This window comes from Hirundo rustica, chromosome 6 (assembly GCF_015227805.2).
Source record: "Hirundo rustica isolate bHirRus1 chromosome 6, bHirRus1.pri.v3, whole genome shotgun sequence".
NCBI lineage: Eukaryota > Metazoa > Chordata > Aves > Passeriformes > Hirundinidae > Hirundo > Hirundo rustica.
The window spans coordinates 55380328-55396576 of record NC_053455.1 but is presented as its reverse complement, the minus strand read 5'-3'; the positions used below and the strand labels follow the sequence as shown (position 1 = coordinate 55396576).

General features: G+C 49.3%; 1 protein-coding gene across 8 annotated transcripts in view; it reads left to right on the top strand.

Moving 5' to 3' along the window:
• The window catches only part of PAX6 (paired box 6), a 21624-nt gene extending 10766 nt beyond the window's left edge, over positions 1 to 10858 (top strand). For 5 of the 8 annotated variants that reach the window (XM_040066105.2, XM_040066104.2, XM_040066108.2 and 2 more), the window contains 7 exons: positions 533 to 698; positions 5068 to 5226; positions 6029 to 6111; positions 6387 to 6537; positions 6660 to 6775; positions 8727 to 8877; positions 9749 to 10858. In XM_040066105.2, the coding sequence (XP_039922039.1) occupies positions 533 to 698; positions 5068 to 5226; positions 6029 to 6111; positions 6387 to 6537; positions 6660 to 6775; positions 8727 to 8877; positions 9749 to 9834 (912 nt within the window). In that variant the 3' untranslated portion in view covers positions 9835 to 10858. The remainder of the gene's footprint in view (positions 1 to 532; positions 699 to 5067; positions 5227 to 6028; positions 6112 to 6386; positions 6538 to 6659; positions 6776 to 8726; positions 8878 to 9748) is intronic. The other 3 variants (XM_040066110.2, XM_040066107.2, XM_040066111.2) reach the window with 2 other exon arrangements.
• Positions 10859 to 16249: the final 5391 nt, after the last annotated feature.

Sequence of the window (16249 nt, the reverse complement as noted above, 5' to 3'; positions counted from 1 at the left end):
CGTGTACAATGCTGGGTAGCCGTAGCGAGCCTCTGCTTCCTTTGTTTTGGTATCAGAAGAGAGGATAGCAGGTTCACATCATTTGCATGTGGCAGGGTCAGACGCATTTTTTCATACAGAATCTGACAAATGCCTTTAAGGAGGGGGAAAAAAAATAAAAAATATGCGGGTCACCCCTGTGCCTGACGCCTCAGGACTGCAAGCATCAGTCGAAGCCATCACTCTGGTTTTGCAGGGTTGGGTTTGGGGCTTTTTTTTTTTCCTCCTTTTCCTTTTTTTTTTTTTTTTTTTTTTTTTTTTTTTCCCACCCCCTCCCCCGTGGTTTGTTTGTTTGTTTGCACCACCACCACCAGCAGTGAGTGAGTCGGGGCGGCTGGGACTCGGCGGTACGGGGCGGCCGCAGCGCAGGGAAGCCTCGACTTGCGCCCAGGTCGAGCCGCCCGCTGCGCGGAGGGACGCGGGGCTTGCGCGGGTGGCTGGCGGGGAGCGCGCTACCGCACTACCATTGCCTTTCCTGTCCTTTGCCTTCCAGGTGTCGTCGATAAACAGAGTCCTACGCAACCTGGCTAGCGAAAAGCAACAGATGGGTGCCGACGGGATGTACGACAAGCTAAGGATGCTGAACGGGCAGACGGGGACCTGGGGCACCCGACCCGGCTGGTATCCCGGCACCTCGGTACCCGGGCAGCCCACACAAGGTAAGGGACAGCCCGGTCGCCGCTCCCCGACCCGGGGCGGCCCGGATCGGCTCGGTTCGGCCTCGTCCGGCGGAGGCTCGCCCATTCCCCGGCCGCCGGGCTGAGGGTGGCCGGCGTTCGTGCCGCCGCCTCCCTGGGAAGCTGGGGCAGCTGGGTGAGGGGCCGGCGGCACGGTGGGCTTCCGGCCCCGGCCCGGCGGCGGGCAGGGGAGACCGGCAGCATCCGCGGCCAAAACCGCGTCCGCCGAGCTGCGGCGTCGATGGCCGGGCGGGATCGGGGGCTGAGCCTTAACCTCGCCCATCGCGCCGTAATTCGGGCTCCTGCTCCCTGCCCCGGCCGCCTTCCCGCGCCGGGGTCTCTCCCAAAAGCCAGGGCGATCGGTAACTATCTCAGTAGGGCTGATTGTAATTCCTCCTCAATGGACCCGAAACAACTTTGTAAATATAGGAAACTGTTTATCCTGAAGATTAATAGGTATTTGTTGTAGGAATGACAAGGGGATAATATGAAGGATAATGGGATGTTACGTTACATACTTAAGATGGTTAATGGCTTCTTTTTGAATGCGGGCTCTGTTGAGGCTCGGCTCTGCCTGGCTCTGGTCATTCCTTTAGAAGAGGTGTCTATATACAACAACCTGCTTTTTGTTTTCACCCCGCAAGGAAAAAAAAAAAAAAAAATCGGTAACAGTGTGCGGAATATCTGGTACAAAGGATGTTTCTGTCACACGCAAGAATTTGTTATGGGAACAATTCTGTCGCTATGTAATTGCTCATTAGAGATCGTTTTGTTTCTCATTAAGGCGACATGAATAAGCGTCTAGTTGAAGGAGACAGCTGTAGAAATGTTCCACAGGAGACCTCTGGACACGATATGGCACCGCTTGCCAATTAGACATGTCAGTTTTAAGAGAAGAAAACAGTCTATGAAGGACACTAGAAAGATAGAGCGGAGCCCTCGCTTCCCCCCACCCCCGCTTTGCTGGTTTTTGTTGTTCGGTTGTGGGGTTTCCTTTCTGCGTTTTGTTTTACCCGATGTCCACTCCAGGAACCGGGGCGGCTCCTGCCGCCAGCCGGCCCTACCTGCGGTGTCCTGGCCCGGCCCGGGCTCTCTCGGCGGGCCCCGGGCCCGGCTCCCTTCCCTCGCTGTCCCGCGCCCGAGAGGCGAAGCGCGGAGCGCTGCGGGCGCAGGGCAGCGCACCCACTGCCCGTGCGGCTCCCGCCGGCCGGGCGCCCCCTGCTCCCGCCGGGCCGTGCTTTTGGGGTTTTTACTTTTATTTTATCCTTAGGAAAGGCGTTAAACGGAGGCATTTGGGGCGCCCCGCGCCCGCGCTCCCCGCCGCAGAGCGGTGCTCGGAGGCGCAGCCCTTGCGCGGGAGCGGTGCGGGAGCGCCTGGGGCCGGCGGCCCTTGGCCGCGCCCGCGCAGGGCGGAGGTGCCGGAGGCGGGGGATGGGGGGGCCGGTGGCTTTTTGGGGGCCAGTGGCGGCCCCTTCCCGCGGCGCGGGGATGAGCGCAGTTTCCGCAGGGGAGCGCGGGCCCTGGCAGGAGGGTGCGCGGCCGGAGGGCCTCGGGAGCCCTCGCCTAAATCGCGGCCGAAATGAAGCGGTGCGGAGCGGGCAGGGCCGGCTCGGGCCGGGGGCGCGGGTGTGCGTGGGCAGCAGAGGCGAGGGGGAGCCAGGCAGGCACTTAGAACGTCCGCATGGCAAAATTAAAATTAAATAAAATGGATTTCCTCTGGAATATTCATGCTCCCTCTAATGTTTTTCCCTCGCAGGGGTATGTTACTGGATTTTAAGAGTCCATTACTCAAAAAGCATAAGGCGAGGTTAGGTCTCAGAGGGGTACAAATATGGTCTCAATCTGATAAACGCCATGCAGCAGTGAATAAAATAATGGATACATGAGGGTTGACAGAACAAAAAGAGACATCTCTATCCGGGAGAAATTCTCCAGTGATTTAGTGGTTTTAGGGATCACCGAGACACTGTTTCTTATCTTTTTTTCTCCCCTCCCTCTCTTATGAGACTAAAGCCTTCTATAGGATTTAGACACTTTCTCTTTCAACAGATGCTACAATGTTTTGATCCCGGCTCTATAGCTGAGAGGTGCTGCAATTGGTTTGCTATCTTTTTTTGCTTGTTTTCCGCCTCACTGATTAAGACACTAAGAAACTAAGGAATGATTTTATTTCCCAGCGTCTTTTTTTTTTTTTTTTTCCAGGAAACAAATCCTATACCCAGCGTCAGATGGTCTAGCTATAGGATAATAGGGACGGACATTCACTTGCTTTCTTACGGATTAGGTCTGGAAGGTGGAACAGCCCTATTGAGATAGCTTCTTTTAAGGGCTTTAAAAAAAAAAATCCAAAAAAACACAAAACCCAAAGGGAAAAAAAAAAAAAGAAAAAAAAAAAGAAAAAAAAAAAAGGGGGGGGGGGCGTGTGTCTAAAAAAGAAGATATCTTAATTGCCCGGGCTGGGGTTGGAAATGACCATAAGCGAGTTCAGGAGAAACTTTTAGTCGGCTGAAAGATTCTGGGGAGACGGGACGGCAAAAAAAAAAAGGGCGGCCTCAAAAGTTCGGAGCGGGGGTCGAGCGGGGCGCCCGGTTCGGGAGCGGCCCCGCGCCTCCCTCCGCTCCCCGGCGAGTTCGGGGCGCTCTGCGGAGCCCTCCCGGGCGCGGGGGCCGCTCTGCCGTCCCCGGCGGCCCCGGGCGAGCGGCTCCCCCCGGCCCCCGGGCGCCGCGGGCGCGGCCCGAGCGGACAGTGATGGATGAGGGCGGTGGCGGAGGTGAGCGCGGCCCCCGCCGCGGGCGGGCGCGGCCCCCGGCGCTGCCACCCGCGCTTGGCAGGGCGCTGCCCCGCCGCGGCGGCCGTCCCCGGGCCCGGGGCTTTGTGTGCCCTGAAAGGCGGCTCCCCCCGCCCCCCCGCTATTCACCCGCCGCCGGCCGCCTCAATGGGGCTGCGGCCGCCCATATGGTGACCACGGCCGCTGAATCCCCGTGTTTAAATGGAGGAGAAAGTTCGGGTTTTAAAACATTTCAAAGTGGTTGAAAGGGTCCCACCAGATCCTGTCACAATTCCCCCCGAGCTTTGAAGACCGGGGCCATTGTTCGCCGATTATAAATGATATTACTTTAAAGTTGATTTCCCACAATATTTAAAGGATGTCGCGGGAGTGTCGCTATTTATTTTTGGCGTAACTTTTCAAGGGAATTAGCATAAGTAGCCCATGCGTCCCTCGCCCCGGCTCCCTCTTTATGCGACATCAAAACCCCTGGAAAAATATGCTTTGAAAGGAGGGGGAGAGCTCGTTTAGGACGAGGGCTTCTCTGCCTGGCCGGCAGCCTCCGTCCCTCCGGCCCCGGCGGCCGGGGGTGCCCGCCGAGCCCCCCAACACCAGCCGGCCCCGGGCCGCAGCCGCCTCCGCCCGAGCGCCCAGCACAATGAAACTTTCCCCTGTTTAATGACAGAAATTACATTAAAAGTGGTGGAAATGCCCTAATTAAAAATGTACCGCTTAAATGATATGCCAAACGCTCAGCTGCAGAGCAGCGTATTTAGCTAGTTAGTGAACTCGCTACTATTTCTTTTAAAATTACACGTTAAAATTTTAAAAGAAATCTTACTTTTCTCTGGTGCAACACATTACAAAGAATGGACAGTCCTTTTATCTAAATATAAAATTCCATTTTCAGCAATTATAGCCTGTTCTTGGTGATGATATAATTACAGCTGTGCTCAGTAATAGGTGTCAAGGCAATGCACACTCATACAATAGTTGAATAAAACTGCAGAACAATGCAGGCACTTCTAAATTCACAACCTTTAAAATGAAATTGACTGTGCAGAATTCAAATAAAAACTGGATAAATATTTTTTTAAAAAGATTACAAGCTTGGTTTGGTTTCTTAATAGCATTTTCTGCAAACCTATCAACATCTAATTGATTAGATAGGAATTACTGATTATAGATAATCTGAAATACTGAACATCACTATTTTAAATATAGCAATAGGTAAATAAATGCAGCAGACAGAGGAGACTGCCATGGCACTCCAGCAAGGATTCAGGGAAAGAATCACTTTCAAGGGAAAGTATTTTTATGCAGGTTTTATTCCAGAGGGAAAACAAAATGAAATTAAGACCAGGTGATCATAATTCCTCATCTCCGATGTTTACCTAAGGCTGGAAACTGAAATGTTCCTGTGTTACCCGTGTCATTAGCACCTTGTTGCTTTGATACCCGAGACATTTTTAAGGGAGGGTGTCAGCAAACATGGCTGAACTTGTTTCCAGTTGCGTTACTTCTCTGATAGGGATCTTCAAACAAGGGTACCTGCATTTCACTTTCCGACTCTCGGTTCCACAGATGGCTGTCCGCAACAGGAGGGAGGAGGGGAAAACACTAACTCCATCAGCTCTAACGGAGAAGATTCAGACGAGGCCCAAATGAGACTCCAGCTGAAAAGGAAGCTGCAGAGAAATAGGACATCCTTTACCCAAGAGCAAATCGAAGCCCTTGAGAAAGGTGAGTGACATTTTCCTATGGCTGAAGCGGGAGAGAAAAGCAAAATGTGCCCCGACTACCTTACCAGATGAATGTAAGCGCCGCATTCCCCTGCATTGCATGTGTATGTATATATTTAAACTCTGCGGCTCCCTCCGTGCTCTTTTACTCACGGAGCTCCAAATATTCACTGTTGGCTGTGGTGTGCCCTGAAAAGCCGTTAAAATGGTTTTCAAAGGCAAAGCATTCGAGCACAGATCGCACCGACACACCGATGCTGCATCCCGGGCTTCTCTTGGGGGCATAACCCTCCTCCCGTCTGCGGTGCTGCATCGCTGGGGAGGCGAGGGCAGGCAGGGGGCTGGCGGAATCCTCCATGCCTGCCCCCATGCTCACTCCCCATCCCCAGTGCTCCACTGCCCGGGGCTGGGAGCTGGTGCCCTTTTCCCTGGCCGGCCTGGGCGCACCTCGCCTCTGACCTGCTGCGGAGCTTTGTCCTTGTTTTGCGCTGTTATTTAGCGACGTGCCATTTCGCTTCTTGGTGACAGGGTCAGAGCTGCCTTAGGGACCCCCTCAGTGGAGGCAGAAGGCCTCACTGCTTCTTGAAAGATGCAGCATTGCACCCAAGCCTGCCCATCCCCACAGCAATACTCCCCAGCAGGCAAGGCGTCCTCCTTCCTAACACAGAGACAGAAAGCTCAGCTTTGCCTTTACGGTGGTGATTCTTAAGAGCATTTAGAGCACAGGCAGTGCAGGAATGACTCTCGTTTTACAGTCAGCCACATCAGCTCTGCAACTAATGCAAGAATATTTCCTTCTGCAGAGTTTGAGAGGACCCACTATCCCGATGTGTTTGCAAGGGAGAGACTAGCTGCTAAAATAGACCTGCCCGAAGCAAGGATACAGGTACTGTACTGATTTGCTCTGCAATTACAACTACTATTATTTTTACTATTACTGTTCTGATTTCATTACTCGTGGCTTCTCAAAGCACAGGGCAACCCATATTTATGATCAGGTATTTGCCCATATCCCTCTTTCAGAAAAATAGCAGCAGCCGGCTTGGCTTTCACCTGCTGCTTTGCTCCACTGCAAGCCGCGGCCTTGAGCTACATGGGGGAGGCCCAGTACCTCTAAGTCCTCGTAAGGTCACTCATGTCTCCCAAATGTTGCATTTCCAGGTGTGGTTTTCCAACAGAAGGGCCAAATGGAGAAGGGAAGAGAAGCTGAGGAACCAGCGAAGACAAGCCAGCAACACTCCCAGCCACATTCCCATCAGTAGTAGTTTCAGCACAAGCGTTTACCAGCCGATCCCACAACCAACTACCCCCGGTAATGCCACCAACCTGCTCACATCCCTCCATCCTCTGGGCAAAATGAGACTCTGAGGCTGTGTTGCCCGTTGTAATGGTGGTTAAACTAATGTGTTCATCTATCTGTCTATTCTATTATAGTTTCCTCTTTCACATCAGGTTCCATGTTGGGCAGGACGGACACGGCGCTCACGAACACGTACAGCGCGCTGCCGCCCATGCCCAGCTTCACCATGGCCAACAACCTGCCTATGCAAGTAAGTCCAGTGCCACACCAGGGCACAACATTCCCTTGGGACTCGGTGGCCCCTGGGCTGTGTGGGAGTGTGGGTGGGGACCCTTCCTCCGTGCGGTGAGGGATTACACACCCAAACCATGCTGCAGGGAAACCGGCACCCAAAGGCTTCCTTGGCATCTGAAAAGATGCCCTCTTTGGGGGAATCAGAAGGGAAAGGGCACTGAAAGATGTGGTGCTCAACCAGCACTTTTCCCAGATTTTAAAAGAGAAAAGTCCTCAGATTTGCAAGGCAACAAATCTGGGATAAAAAAATGCTGTATGGAAAAAAAAAAAAAAAAAAAGTGGTTAACCTCACTGATGCCATATTGTGGAAATTGCTGCCTGAATAAGCTGCTGGAGGGATCTGACCTTCTGGGTGTAGGTAACGTGGCAGCGGCACATTAGGAACACCTGAGAGAGGGAAGGATGTGATTAGCATCAGTGGTTATGCCAGCTAAGCCAGAATTGCAAGAGCTGTCAATCCTCATGCCTGAAAGCATTAGCTGATCACCAGCTGGGTTAGGAAGAAATCTATTCCTTTGGGGTCTGTTTCTATAGACCTTTCAGATGCAAAATTCCTCCTTTTTTAATGGTGGGGTTGGCCTAGGAAGGTGCTGGCCAATTACGGGAGTTTTACAGCTTTGTCTGAGGCACACAGCATTGACCACTGCTAGAGACAGGCGAGCAGATTAGAGAGCCTGACTCCTTCGCTGTGGCAATTACGATGTTACTAATTGCTGAACCAAAATTAACCAAATAAAGTTAGAGTCTTGCAAGTCTATGGAAAGATACGGTGTTAGCTAGGTCGCCGTTTCGCAACGTTGGGAGCCGGCGGCGCCGTTCCCGGCAGCGGGCTGGGAAGAGACGACAAAAGATCAAAAGGCTGATGCAGGAGGGGACCCTTGGGAAAGCAGGAGGCCCCCGATTCACCGCTGGGCACCTGGGCAGGGACACAGTAGCCATGCAGTGTTGGAGAGGGGACTGGGCAGCTGAGCCACTGGCATCTCTCCGTGGGCGCAGGGAGCGTTGCGCGCTCTCCCAAGGCACGGCGTGTGTGCTCAGCCAGGGGGGCTGTCAGTGCTGCTGGAGACGGCGTGTGTCAGGGATGTGCAGACAGGAAATATGCGCAGACGTGTCGGGTCTCGTGAGCTCCGAGTGGGAATTACTCATCCTGCTTCCTGCTCCGTCGCTGCCTCCCTGGGTCAAGGCTGCACTGGTCCCCACTCACCCAGCAGCCTTGGGCAGGAGGAGCCCCTGCTTGGTCTCTCCCTGGCACTGTGCCATCCCTCAGCCCCTGCCCCCGGCTGCTGACCCCCAGAAAGTTGAGTTTTGGGGGTTGGAGTTGAGGTAAATGGAGATGTCTATTCTGGGATGTTGCTGGCACAGATTTGGGGTGACTGTGGCTCTGATGGGGATCAATGCACATACATGTATGGGTTGGGGGATTCCCCTTTGGAGCCTTGGTCCCCCCAACCCCACACACAGTCTGTGTGTATGTGCCCCATGCTGGCAGATGCAGGACCAGCCTGTATGTGCCTCAGTGGAGTTACTTAATTACAGCACCAAGTGGGTGGTAAGATGCTGGCCCTGTCTCTGGCTGCAAATGGTAGGAGACATCTCCCTTTTATATGGGTATAAATGAGGGCAGCGCTGAGGCTCAGGGGTGTAACACCTCCATCAGCATCTGGATGTAGGGATCTGCTCACCAAGGATGTCTGAAAAAGCTCCAGTGACCATCCAGGTTGTTTTTTAGACCAAAAAGAGTCTAAAGCAGGACCATGAAGGGCCTGCTTGGTTGGGGTCCCAAACAGGTCTTTACATTGGCCTCCCTGATTCTGAAACTTGAAGCTCATTTTTTGCTGCCATGCCCAAGAGTGTGGTGCTGTCTTTACCTGCAGTGACACTTGACACTTTGTCCTTTGCTCCCACAGCCCCCGGTACCCAGCCAGACCTCCTCCTACTCTTGCATGCTGCCCACCAGTCCATCAGTGAATGGACGGAGCTATGATACATACACCCCTCCTCACATGCAGACACACATGAACAGCCAGCCCATGGGCACCTCTGGCACCACTTCCACAGGTGAGTGACCCCGTGCTCCCCCAGCCCTCCTGCCAGCCTGCCCTCCTTGCTCCAGCCATCAGGCTTTTCACGTGTATTCGCTGCAAGAAGTCTCTCCCCATCACTGGGGGAGGTCTCTCTGTTGGGATTAGTTGCTGCCATACCAGACAGAAGATGAAAATGTATAACCTTGCAAATTAGAGCAAAAATTCAGCTTTTAAAGCTGCTTCTTGGAGGGCTTAGATGGAAAGGAAGCTGATTAACAGAGGTGGTGTTCAAACAGCAGGATAGAGGCAAGCTCTTTAGTGAGCCCCCCCCATCCCTCAAAATCTTCGCTGCATAATTAGATCCTAAATCAGCATTGAATCCAGCATTAAATTTCAGTAGAGATATCCACGCTGGTGAGGTTAAGTGTATGTGAAACTGTTGGCAGTACTGGGCACATTTTTATCGTGTCTGTGTCAGACGTTATTTATTGCTAAAGATTTGAAGTTATCAAAGAGGCAGGGAACCTGTAGAAATATTAGCCCATGCGTAAAAAAGGGAAATCAAGGTAAAAAAGGGCAAATGTCAGCATAAACAGGAGCCAACCAGGCACTTTTCAAAAGAATAGAACTGTTCAGTGTATTTTGGTCTGAATTCTCAGCTGATACAAACGAGTCGAGGCCCTGGCATTTATCTCAAAGCATGAAAGTTTACATATAACAACAATCAGTGAGATGTGCATAGTTTTTAAAATATATACATCCCCAAACCCCCCAGTTCCGCAGGCTGGTAGATGGTGAGATTTGATGTTTACTGGAATACCAGCTCAAATCTGTGAAACTCTAAAGCAAAAATTGTACTATGTATAGAAAAACTAAAATATCCATTTTCCCCTCTCAATTTTCAGGTCTCATTTCCCCTGGAGTGTCAGTTCCAGTTCAAGTTCCTGGCAGTGAACCTGATATGTCTCAATACTGGCCAAGATTACAGTAAAACATGTGTTAATTGCGTAAATGACTATATGGACAACAGTTGGATGTTCAGCAGTATTTTATAAAGGAAGAATGGCTCTCAGAGTACTTCTGTACTGCAACTGTGCCCTATGCTGTAACACATGGAAAAGACTTTCACATGGACCTTTGTACACTGAAGGCATTATATCAGTTGGAACAAATCTTCATTTTGGTATCCAAACTTTTATTCATTTTGGTGTATTATTTGTAAATGGGCATTTGTATGTTATAACGAAAAAAAAAAAAAAAGAACAATGTAGACTGGATGGATGTTTGATCTGTGTTGGTCATGAAGTTGTTTAAAAAAAAAAAAAAAGAGAAAAGGAAAAAAAAAGAAGCCATGATCAACAAGCTTTGCCACGAATTTAAGAGTTTTATCAAGATATATCGAATACTTCTACCAATCTGTTCATAGATTATGGATTGATGTTCCAAGTTTGTATCATTCCATTGCATATAATTAAACCTGGAACAACACGCACTAGATTTATGTAAGAAAAATATCTGTTGGTATTTCCAAAGGTTGTTAACGGCTGAAGCTTTGTGCAAACAGGGGTTAAGAGAGAGCTTCGACGAAGAAAAGAGTTTGATAGATAAAAGGTAGATTGTGTCTTCGATATAATCCAATTTGTTTTATGTCGAAATGTAAGTATTTGTCTTCCCTAGAAATCTCCCAGAATGATTTCTATAATAAAGTTAATTTCATTTATATTTGACAAGAATATTCTATAGATGTTTTATACACATTTTCATGCATCATACGTTTCTTTTTTGGTCGGCAAGAGTTAATTGTTCTTAGATATAGTTGTACTACTGTTCACAGTCCAATCATCTTTGTGCATCTAGAATTCATTCCTAATCAATTAAAAGTGCTTGCAAGAGTTTTAAACTTAAGTGTTTTGAAGTTGTTCACAACTACATATCAAGATTAACCATTGTTGATTGTAAAAACCATGCCAAAGCCTTTGTATTTCCTTTATTATACTATTTTCTTTTTAACCTTATAGTGTGGTGTTGCAAATTTTGTTACTGTGCTAGGTTAACCTCATTAAGTTTTATTTTGATTTTAATTTCAGTTTTCAGCGAGGAGGGGTTCTTAAGGAACGTTTTTATAGACTTTCAGCCCTTCCACCAGCCTGTAATTTGGGCTAACAAAAAGAAGATAGGTTCACGTATCTAATTGCAGCGGAGAGCAGGAGGAGGTTGTTTATTTAGCTCGGATTTCTGGGGATGCTCTAAAGGAACTCCAGAATCCGGCAGTATTTCCAGAGGGGAGTTTGCACCGTGCCAGGCAGAGGTGGAGGCGCGGTGCACGCCCGTGTCTGTCTGTTCCCATTGTACCTAAAGTACGTACGGACACACATACACCCAGATATTCACCCCCGACTTCGAAAAATTGTTTTTGTTAGGATGCTTAAAAAGGAAAAAAAACACCCCCAACCCAGCTGTGTTTTTAACAGGCTCTTTGGGAGAGTGAATGCCATCCCTTTATATTGCCACACAGCACAATCTTAGTGTAATTTTCCATTGAACTTGTAACCTGGTTAATACCTCAATGCGCTTTGTGTGAGGGTTGTTAGTGTGGGCGTGGGTGGAGAGCTGCATGTCAAGGAATAATGAGAGAAGACAAATCAACAGGCAACAACAATGCAAGCTGGGACTGGCTAGTGAAAGCTAAAGGCCTTTAGTCACTGGCAGGGAAATCTAAACATTCCCATATCTATGAAGCTGGCTCATTGTGCTGCAGTTGTTACTCTCGATGCTGTGCTGAAAAAGGGATCTCATGATTAAAAAGCCAATGTGCAGGGAGTTTTGAGTCAAAGCACAGGCATCACAAGCAGCCTTTGTAAAGCAAAGATACCATCTAGGCTGGTTATGTTTTCCTTTTGGCATATTTGTCACTGCAGATAGCACTTCGCTGGAGACTTGGGGTAGCAGGGCTGTGCTGTTGAGGGGGTTGCAATGCTGCAGATGAGAATAAATGCACGTAAACTCTGAGTCCTTTGGGGAAAAAGAGCAGCTTTGCTCAAAGCATGAGATGATAGTTATTAAAAAGAAGAGCCTAAAGCAAGCACAAATGAGCTTTGATTTTGATACCGGTCACTTTTAAGTATGTTTGTTATTCCAGCAAAATGTGGTTTTAATTACCTGGAAGCCATCCATTCACAAATGTCATAGAAGCATCACTTAAAAAAATGTTTTCAGTATATATTTTTATCAGACCTGCAAGTTGCGTATTTTTAAGAAAGGGATAGATTGCATTAAACACCACAATAGGCAGGTCCCTCCTGACACAGCTAACTCGATTTCAGGAACAATTAATTACAGGTACAAACCCAGCATTTCTGTAGCTAATTATCGTGTTTATACCTACTGATGTAGTTTATTATGGAAACGTCAACTTCTGCTCAACCAGGAACGGAAAAGATCTTCCCATCCCTTCCTCCCCGGACAACTTTTGTGCGCTGGTTGCTGTTTCTGCAGGTGCCGATGCGCGGGCAGAGGCGGCTCCCCGCAGCTCTTCCCTGCCCTTCCTGGCTTTTCCCGGCCTTGCAGCTCCACCGCCCGTGGTCCAGCCGCCGGTGGCCTCCATCGTGCTGTCGCCAGCCCTTCCGAAGGCTCTCCGGGCAAGGCTGCTCCGGGGGCAGCGGCTCCGCGCCTCCGCAGCCGTGCGGCAGAGCCGTGCCCGCGCGGACGGACCTCGGGATCATTTCGGTGACGGGCTGGCAGGCCGCGGCGGAGAGGAGACATTTCTGGCTCACTGCCTCCTTATCGTGCCCTATGGAAGGAGGTCGGCGGGGAGCAGTCCCCGGCCGGCTGCACATCGGTGCCCTGAGCGCCGCCGCCTCCGGAGCAGCTGCCGAGCGCGCCGGGGGCTCTGCGGCTCCCGGACAGCCTCGCCCGGCACTTGGCGTCCCCTGCCCGGCCTAGGGCATCTCCCCGGCTGGGTTGGGGTGTGGAACCCCCTCTCGTTCGGCCCCAGCCCCGGTGCCGGGGGCCGGGCGGGGCCCCGGGGCAGCGCCAGCGCCCAGGCGGGCTGGGAGCGCCGCTGTGAGCGGGCAGGGGGACGGTGTGTGGCTGCGTGCGGGGGATGTGCTGCCTCGCCAGGCACCGCGACCAGCAGCACGAGTAGGGGACGAAGATCTTCAGCGTCCTCCGAACAGCCTCTAATACCCGTTTTCACCCCCTTTTTTTTTTTTCTTCCAGAGCCGTATTACTCGGGAAGACTGAAATCTGCTGTGATGTATTTGCTCAGCGTAACACAGCAATTTCCAAGGGTCTTCTCTTTTCACCAGTGAAATTAGTGGGAGTTTTGCTATTGATTTCAATAGGAATGAGACATTTCTGTGCATTTGGTTAAAATGTATTTCATAATAACACCTTATACTTTATTTATAAGCCCCTCCTAAGGCATTTCACAAATTATAGTCACACAAGAACTGATGTGTGAGTGCTGTCTTAATAACACTGTATTTTGTGTTTCAAATATTGTGTTCTAGATACAATATTTACATTTACAAGTGAAAAGGCTGCTAACCTAACAGTTATTGTTCAGAGCAGACAGATGATGAGCCATACATGCTGATGGCGAAGCAGACATGCATGGGTGACACACGTGCTGGAGCCGCCTCGCACCGAGCACACACCGGCTTCAATCGCTTTTTAAAGGTAAGCACGAACCAGCAGGTGCCCTGCCGCAGGAGGCAGGGAGAGCTGCTTTCTCACCCAGGATGGAGCGCTGAAAGGAGGTTTCCCCTCTTTTTTTTTTTAGCTAAGAGTTTTATTTATAAAATGAGCAAAATGCCCCCGTGGGCTGATTCACTTTAGGCAGCCTAACGCGGGATTTATCGGTGGGGGCAAGATTACGGCAGCAGACAACGACCGGGACTGATAACATATTGCCTCCCCCAGGCTTTCCAGCCATTGGAAGTCCCATTTCCTTCATTTTCAATGGCCAAAGGTGTCGGGGTTTTCTTTTTTTAATTGATTTTCCTGGTGTTACTGACTAAAATATATTACCTCTCTTTCTCTGAGTAATACGTGCAGTTTAGAGTTATGCTAAGGATTAAATTTGTTCCAGTTTTCCATGGTAAAAACCGCACTAGAAAAACTGAAAATTTGTGGTGTTATATATATATATGTATTTTTTTTTTTTTTTTCCCAGTTCATTTCCATTTGCTTTTGTCCTCAATTTCAGCAGTGGAGCTTTGTGCCATGCGCAGCTGATAAGGCTCCTCCACTCTGGGAATGGTGTAGGATCTTCTTTTAAAACAACTCTTCTTTGCAGCCCTGTTTCTAATCAGAGTGTGACTGGCACCTATAGACACCCGAAACAACACCCTCCCCAATGAGAAACAGGCGTGTGAGCGATGGGTGCAAGAGGGAGTCTGGGATGGCTCTTTGGTTTCATCCAGAGAGGGAGCGTTTCTGTGTCTTGCCGTGGAGAGAAGGCAGTGTGGGAGTGTTTCTCTGGCTGAAGAGTGCAGGAACCCCTAAAGCCCTGCACTTCTTAGTGGTAGAGACACATTCCTCCTCTTCAGGTGGAAAACAAAGCGTGGAATAGAGCTCCTTTTGGAATTCTTGCTGGAGAATGGAGTAAGGGAAGTCTCTCACATAAGTAGCCGTTCAGTATTTCTTTGAGAAAAGAGAGGCTGGAGGAACCTGCACGAGATGCATAGTAGTAAAGATAGTACAGTTTGGATAAGAGCCAGGTTGGCAAATTCTTGCTTTAGAGCGTAGCTTAAATTAATTCCTCCCCCAGCATTCTCTTAGCTGTGAAGAAAGAAAACCCCAGTGTATCAGCAGACAGTTACGGTAGCTTACCCCGGGTAGCTCACCATGCTAAAATAGTTCGCAAAAGTGGTCATGTGGAAGATGAAGGTGTTTTCACAGGGTCTGCAGAAATGAAACCTCAAAGCAATGAAGCCATTTGATCAGTCTGTTAATATGTACTGCTGATGTGTTGTAGATTTCCATGAAACCTCCAGCTGCCAGGAGCCCTGCTGTTCTTTGGAAGGTGGCCCTTTGGAGAGAAGTCTCCATGAAACCTGCTTTCCTTCAAGTTTTGCTATGGACCTCTGATGACTATGTTTTAGCACACTGAGAATTTCAGGGCCTTCTGTGCTGTTCCCTTTCCCCTTCCTGGTTATATCCTTGGTGAGAGGATCATGATCTTGAAAATGTGTGTCTGACGCTGGTGGGCTGTGTGCTGGAGCTGCTTTCCCCCCACAGAGGACGGTCAGACTGTTTTTGTTGGGCTGGTGGAGGTCTCTGGCGCTGGAGCCTCACTGCCGACATTGAATCGCGGGTGGGTCAGATGGTGAGCAGAGGTTTTGTGAGTGACCCAGGAGGATTCTTGTTACCTTCAGGTGCCTGACAGGAGCTGTAAGTTGCCTGGAATCCTCCAGCAGAGGTTGCAATTGCCTCCAGGCAGCTGACAGACCTCACGTACTCTCCGGCAGCTAAAATTGGTGAAGGTTGCAAATTGCAGCTTTTTCTCTCCCGGGACATACAAGCTTTTCCAGCTGCACCAGAGAAGTTTGTAGATTCACAGATAACCTCCTTCAGGTCAGGCCTACAACAATGGATTTTGAGAAGTTTATGAACAGTTATTCCACATAAATTACCTACAGGGCAACAGAAGGGCTCTGATTTACATGGAACTGCATACAGAAGATAAACATGTTCATCTTTTTTACAATAAATATGTTAATTTATAATGAGTGAAGAAAATCTATATTTCTCCCTGTAACTCTTTATGTTTTACCCTTTAGATTTTACTTGGCAAAGTTGGATTCATACTCAGTCTGTATTCTGCAGCTTTGTTTCAAGCAGGGGAGGGTTTATTTATTGTTAAATCGCCCCCTGTCAGACTAGATTAACTAAAAACCCTGCCATTTAAATTTCTTTTTTTTTTTTTGCTTTTAAAAATGCAAGTTGTCCACTTTGATTTCTCTGAATTTTAGTCAACACTGCTACTTTGAAAAGTACATATTCAAACACTTAGATTCTTTTTTAAACTAAGTTTTTGTTGGTTCTGATGATTTTCCGAGTTATGATTCAATTGCTCTGCGTGAACTGCTGTTGGCTTACACCTGTTTGGGCTGGGGTATATTTAAAACGTTGTTGAGACTTATACAGCCAAGGACTGCAAAACAGCTCCCCTGAAGAAATTGTGGCTTCCTCCACTCTGCCTGTACTTCCATCCTCTTTCCCTCTGTTTTGCTGGGACAAGTTCTATTTGCTTGTCTGAAGCTGGAGAATTGATGATGTTTAAAGCTCCTCAGCCATGAACATTGGCAAGTTGGGATGAACCCCCTGGTTTTGAGGCTGCTCCTGGGAAGACTCCCACACAATCTCCCACACAGATGGACTTACTACTCCACTGTCTCCAT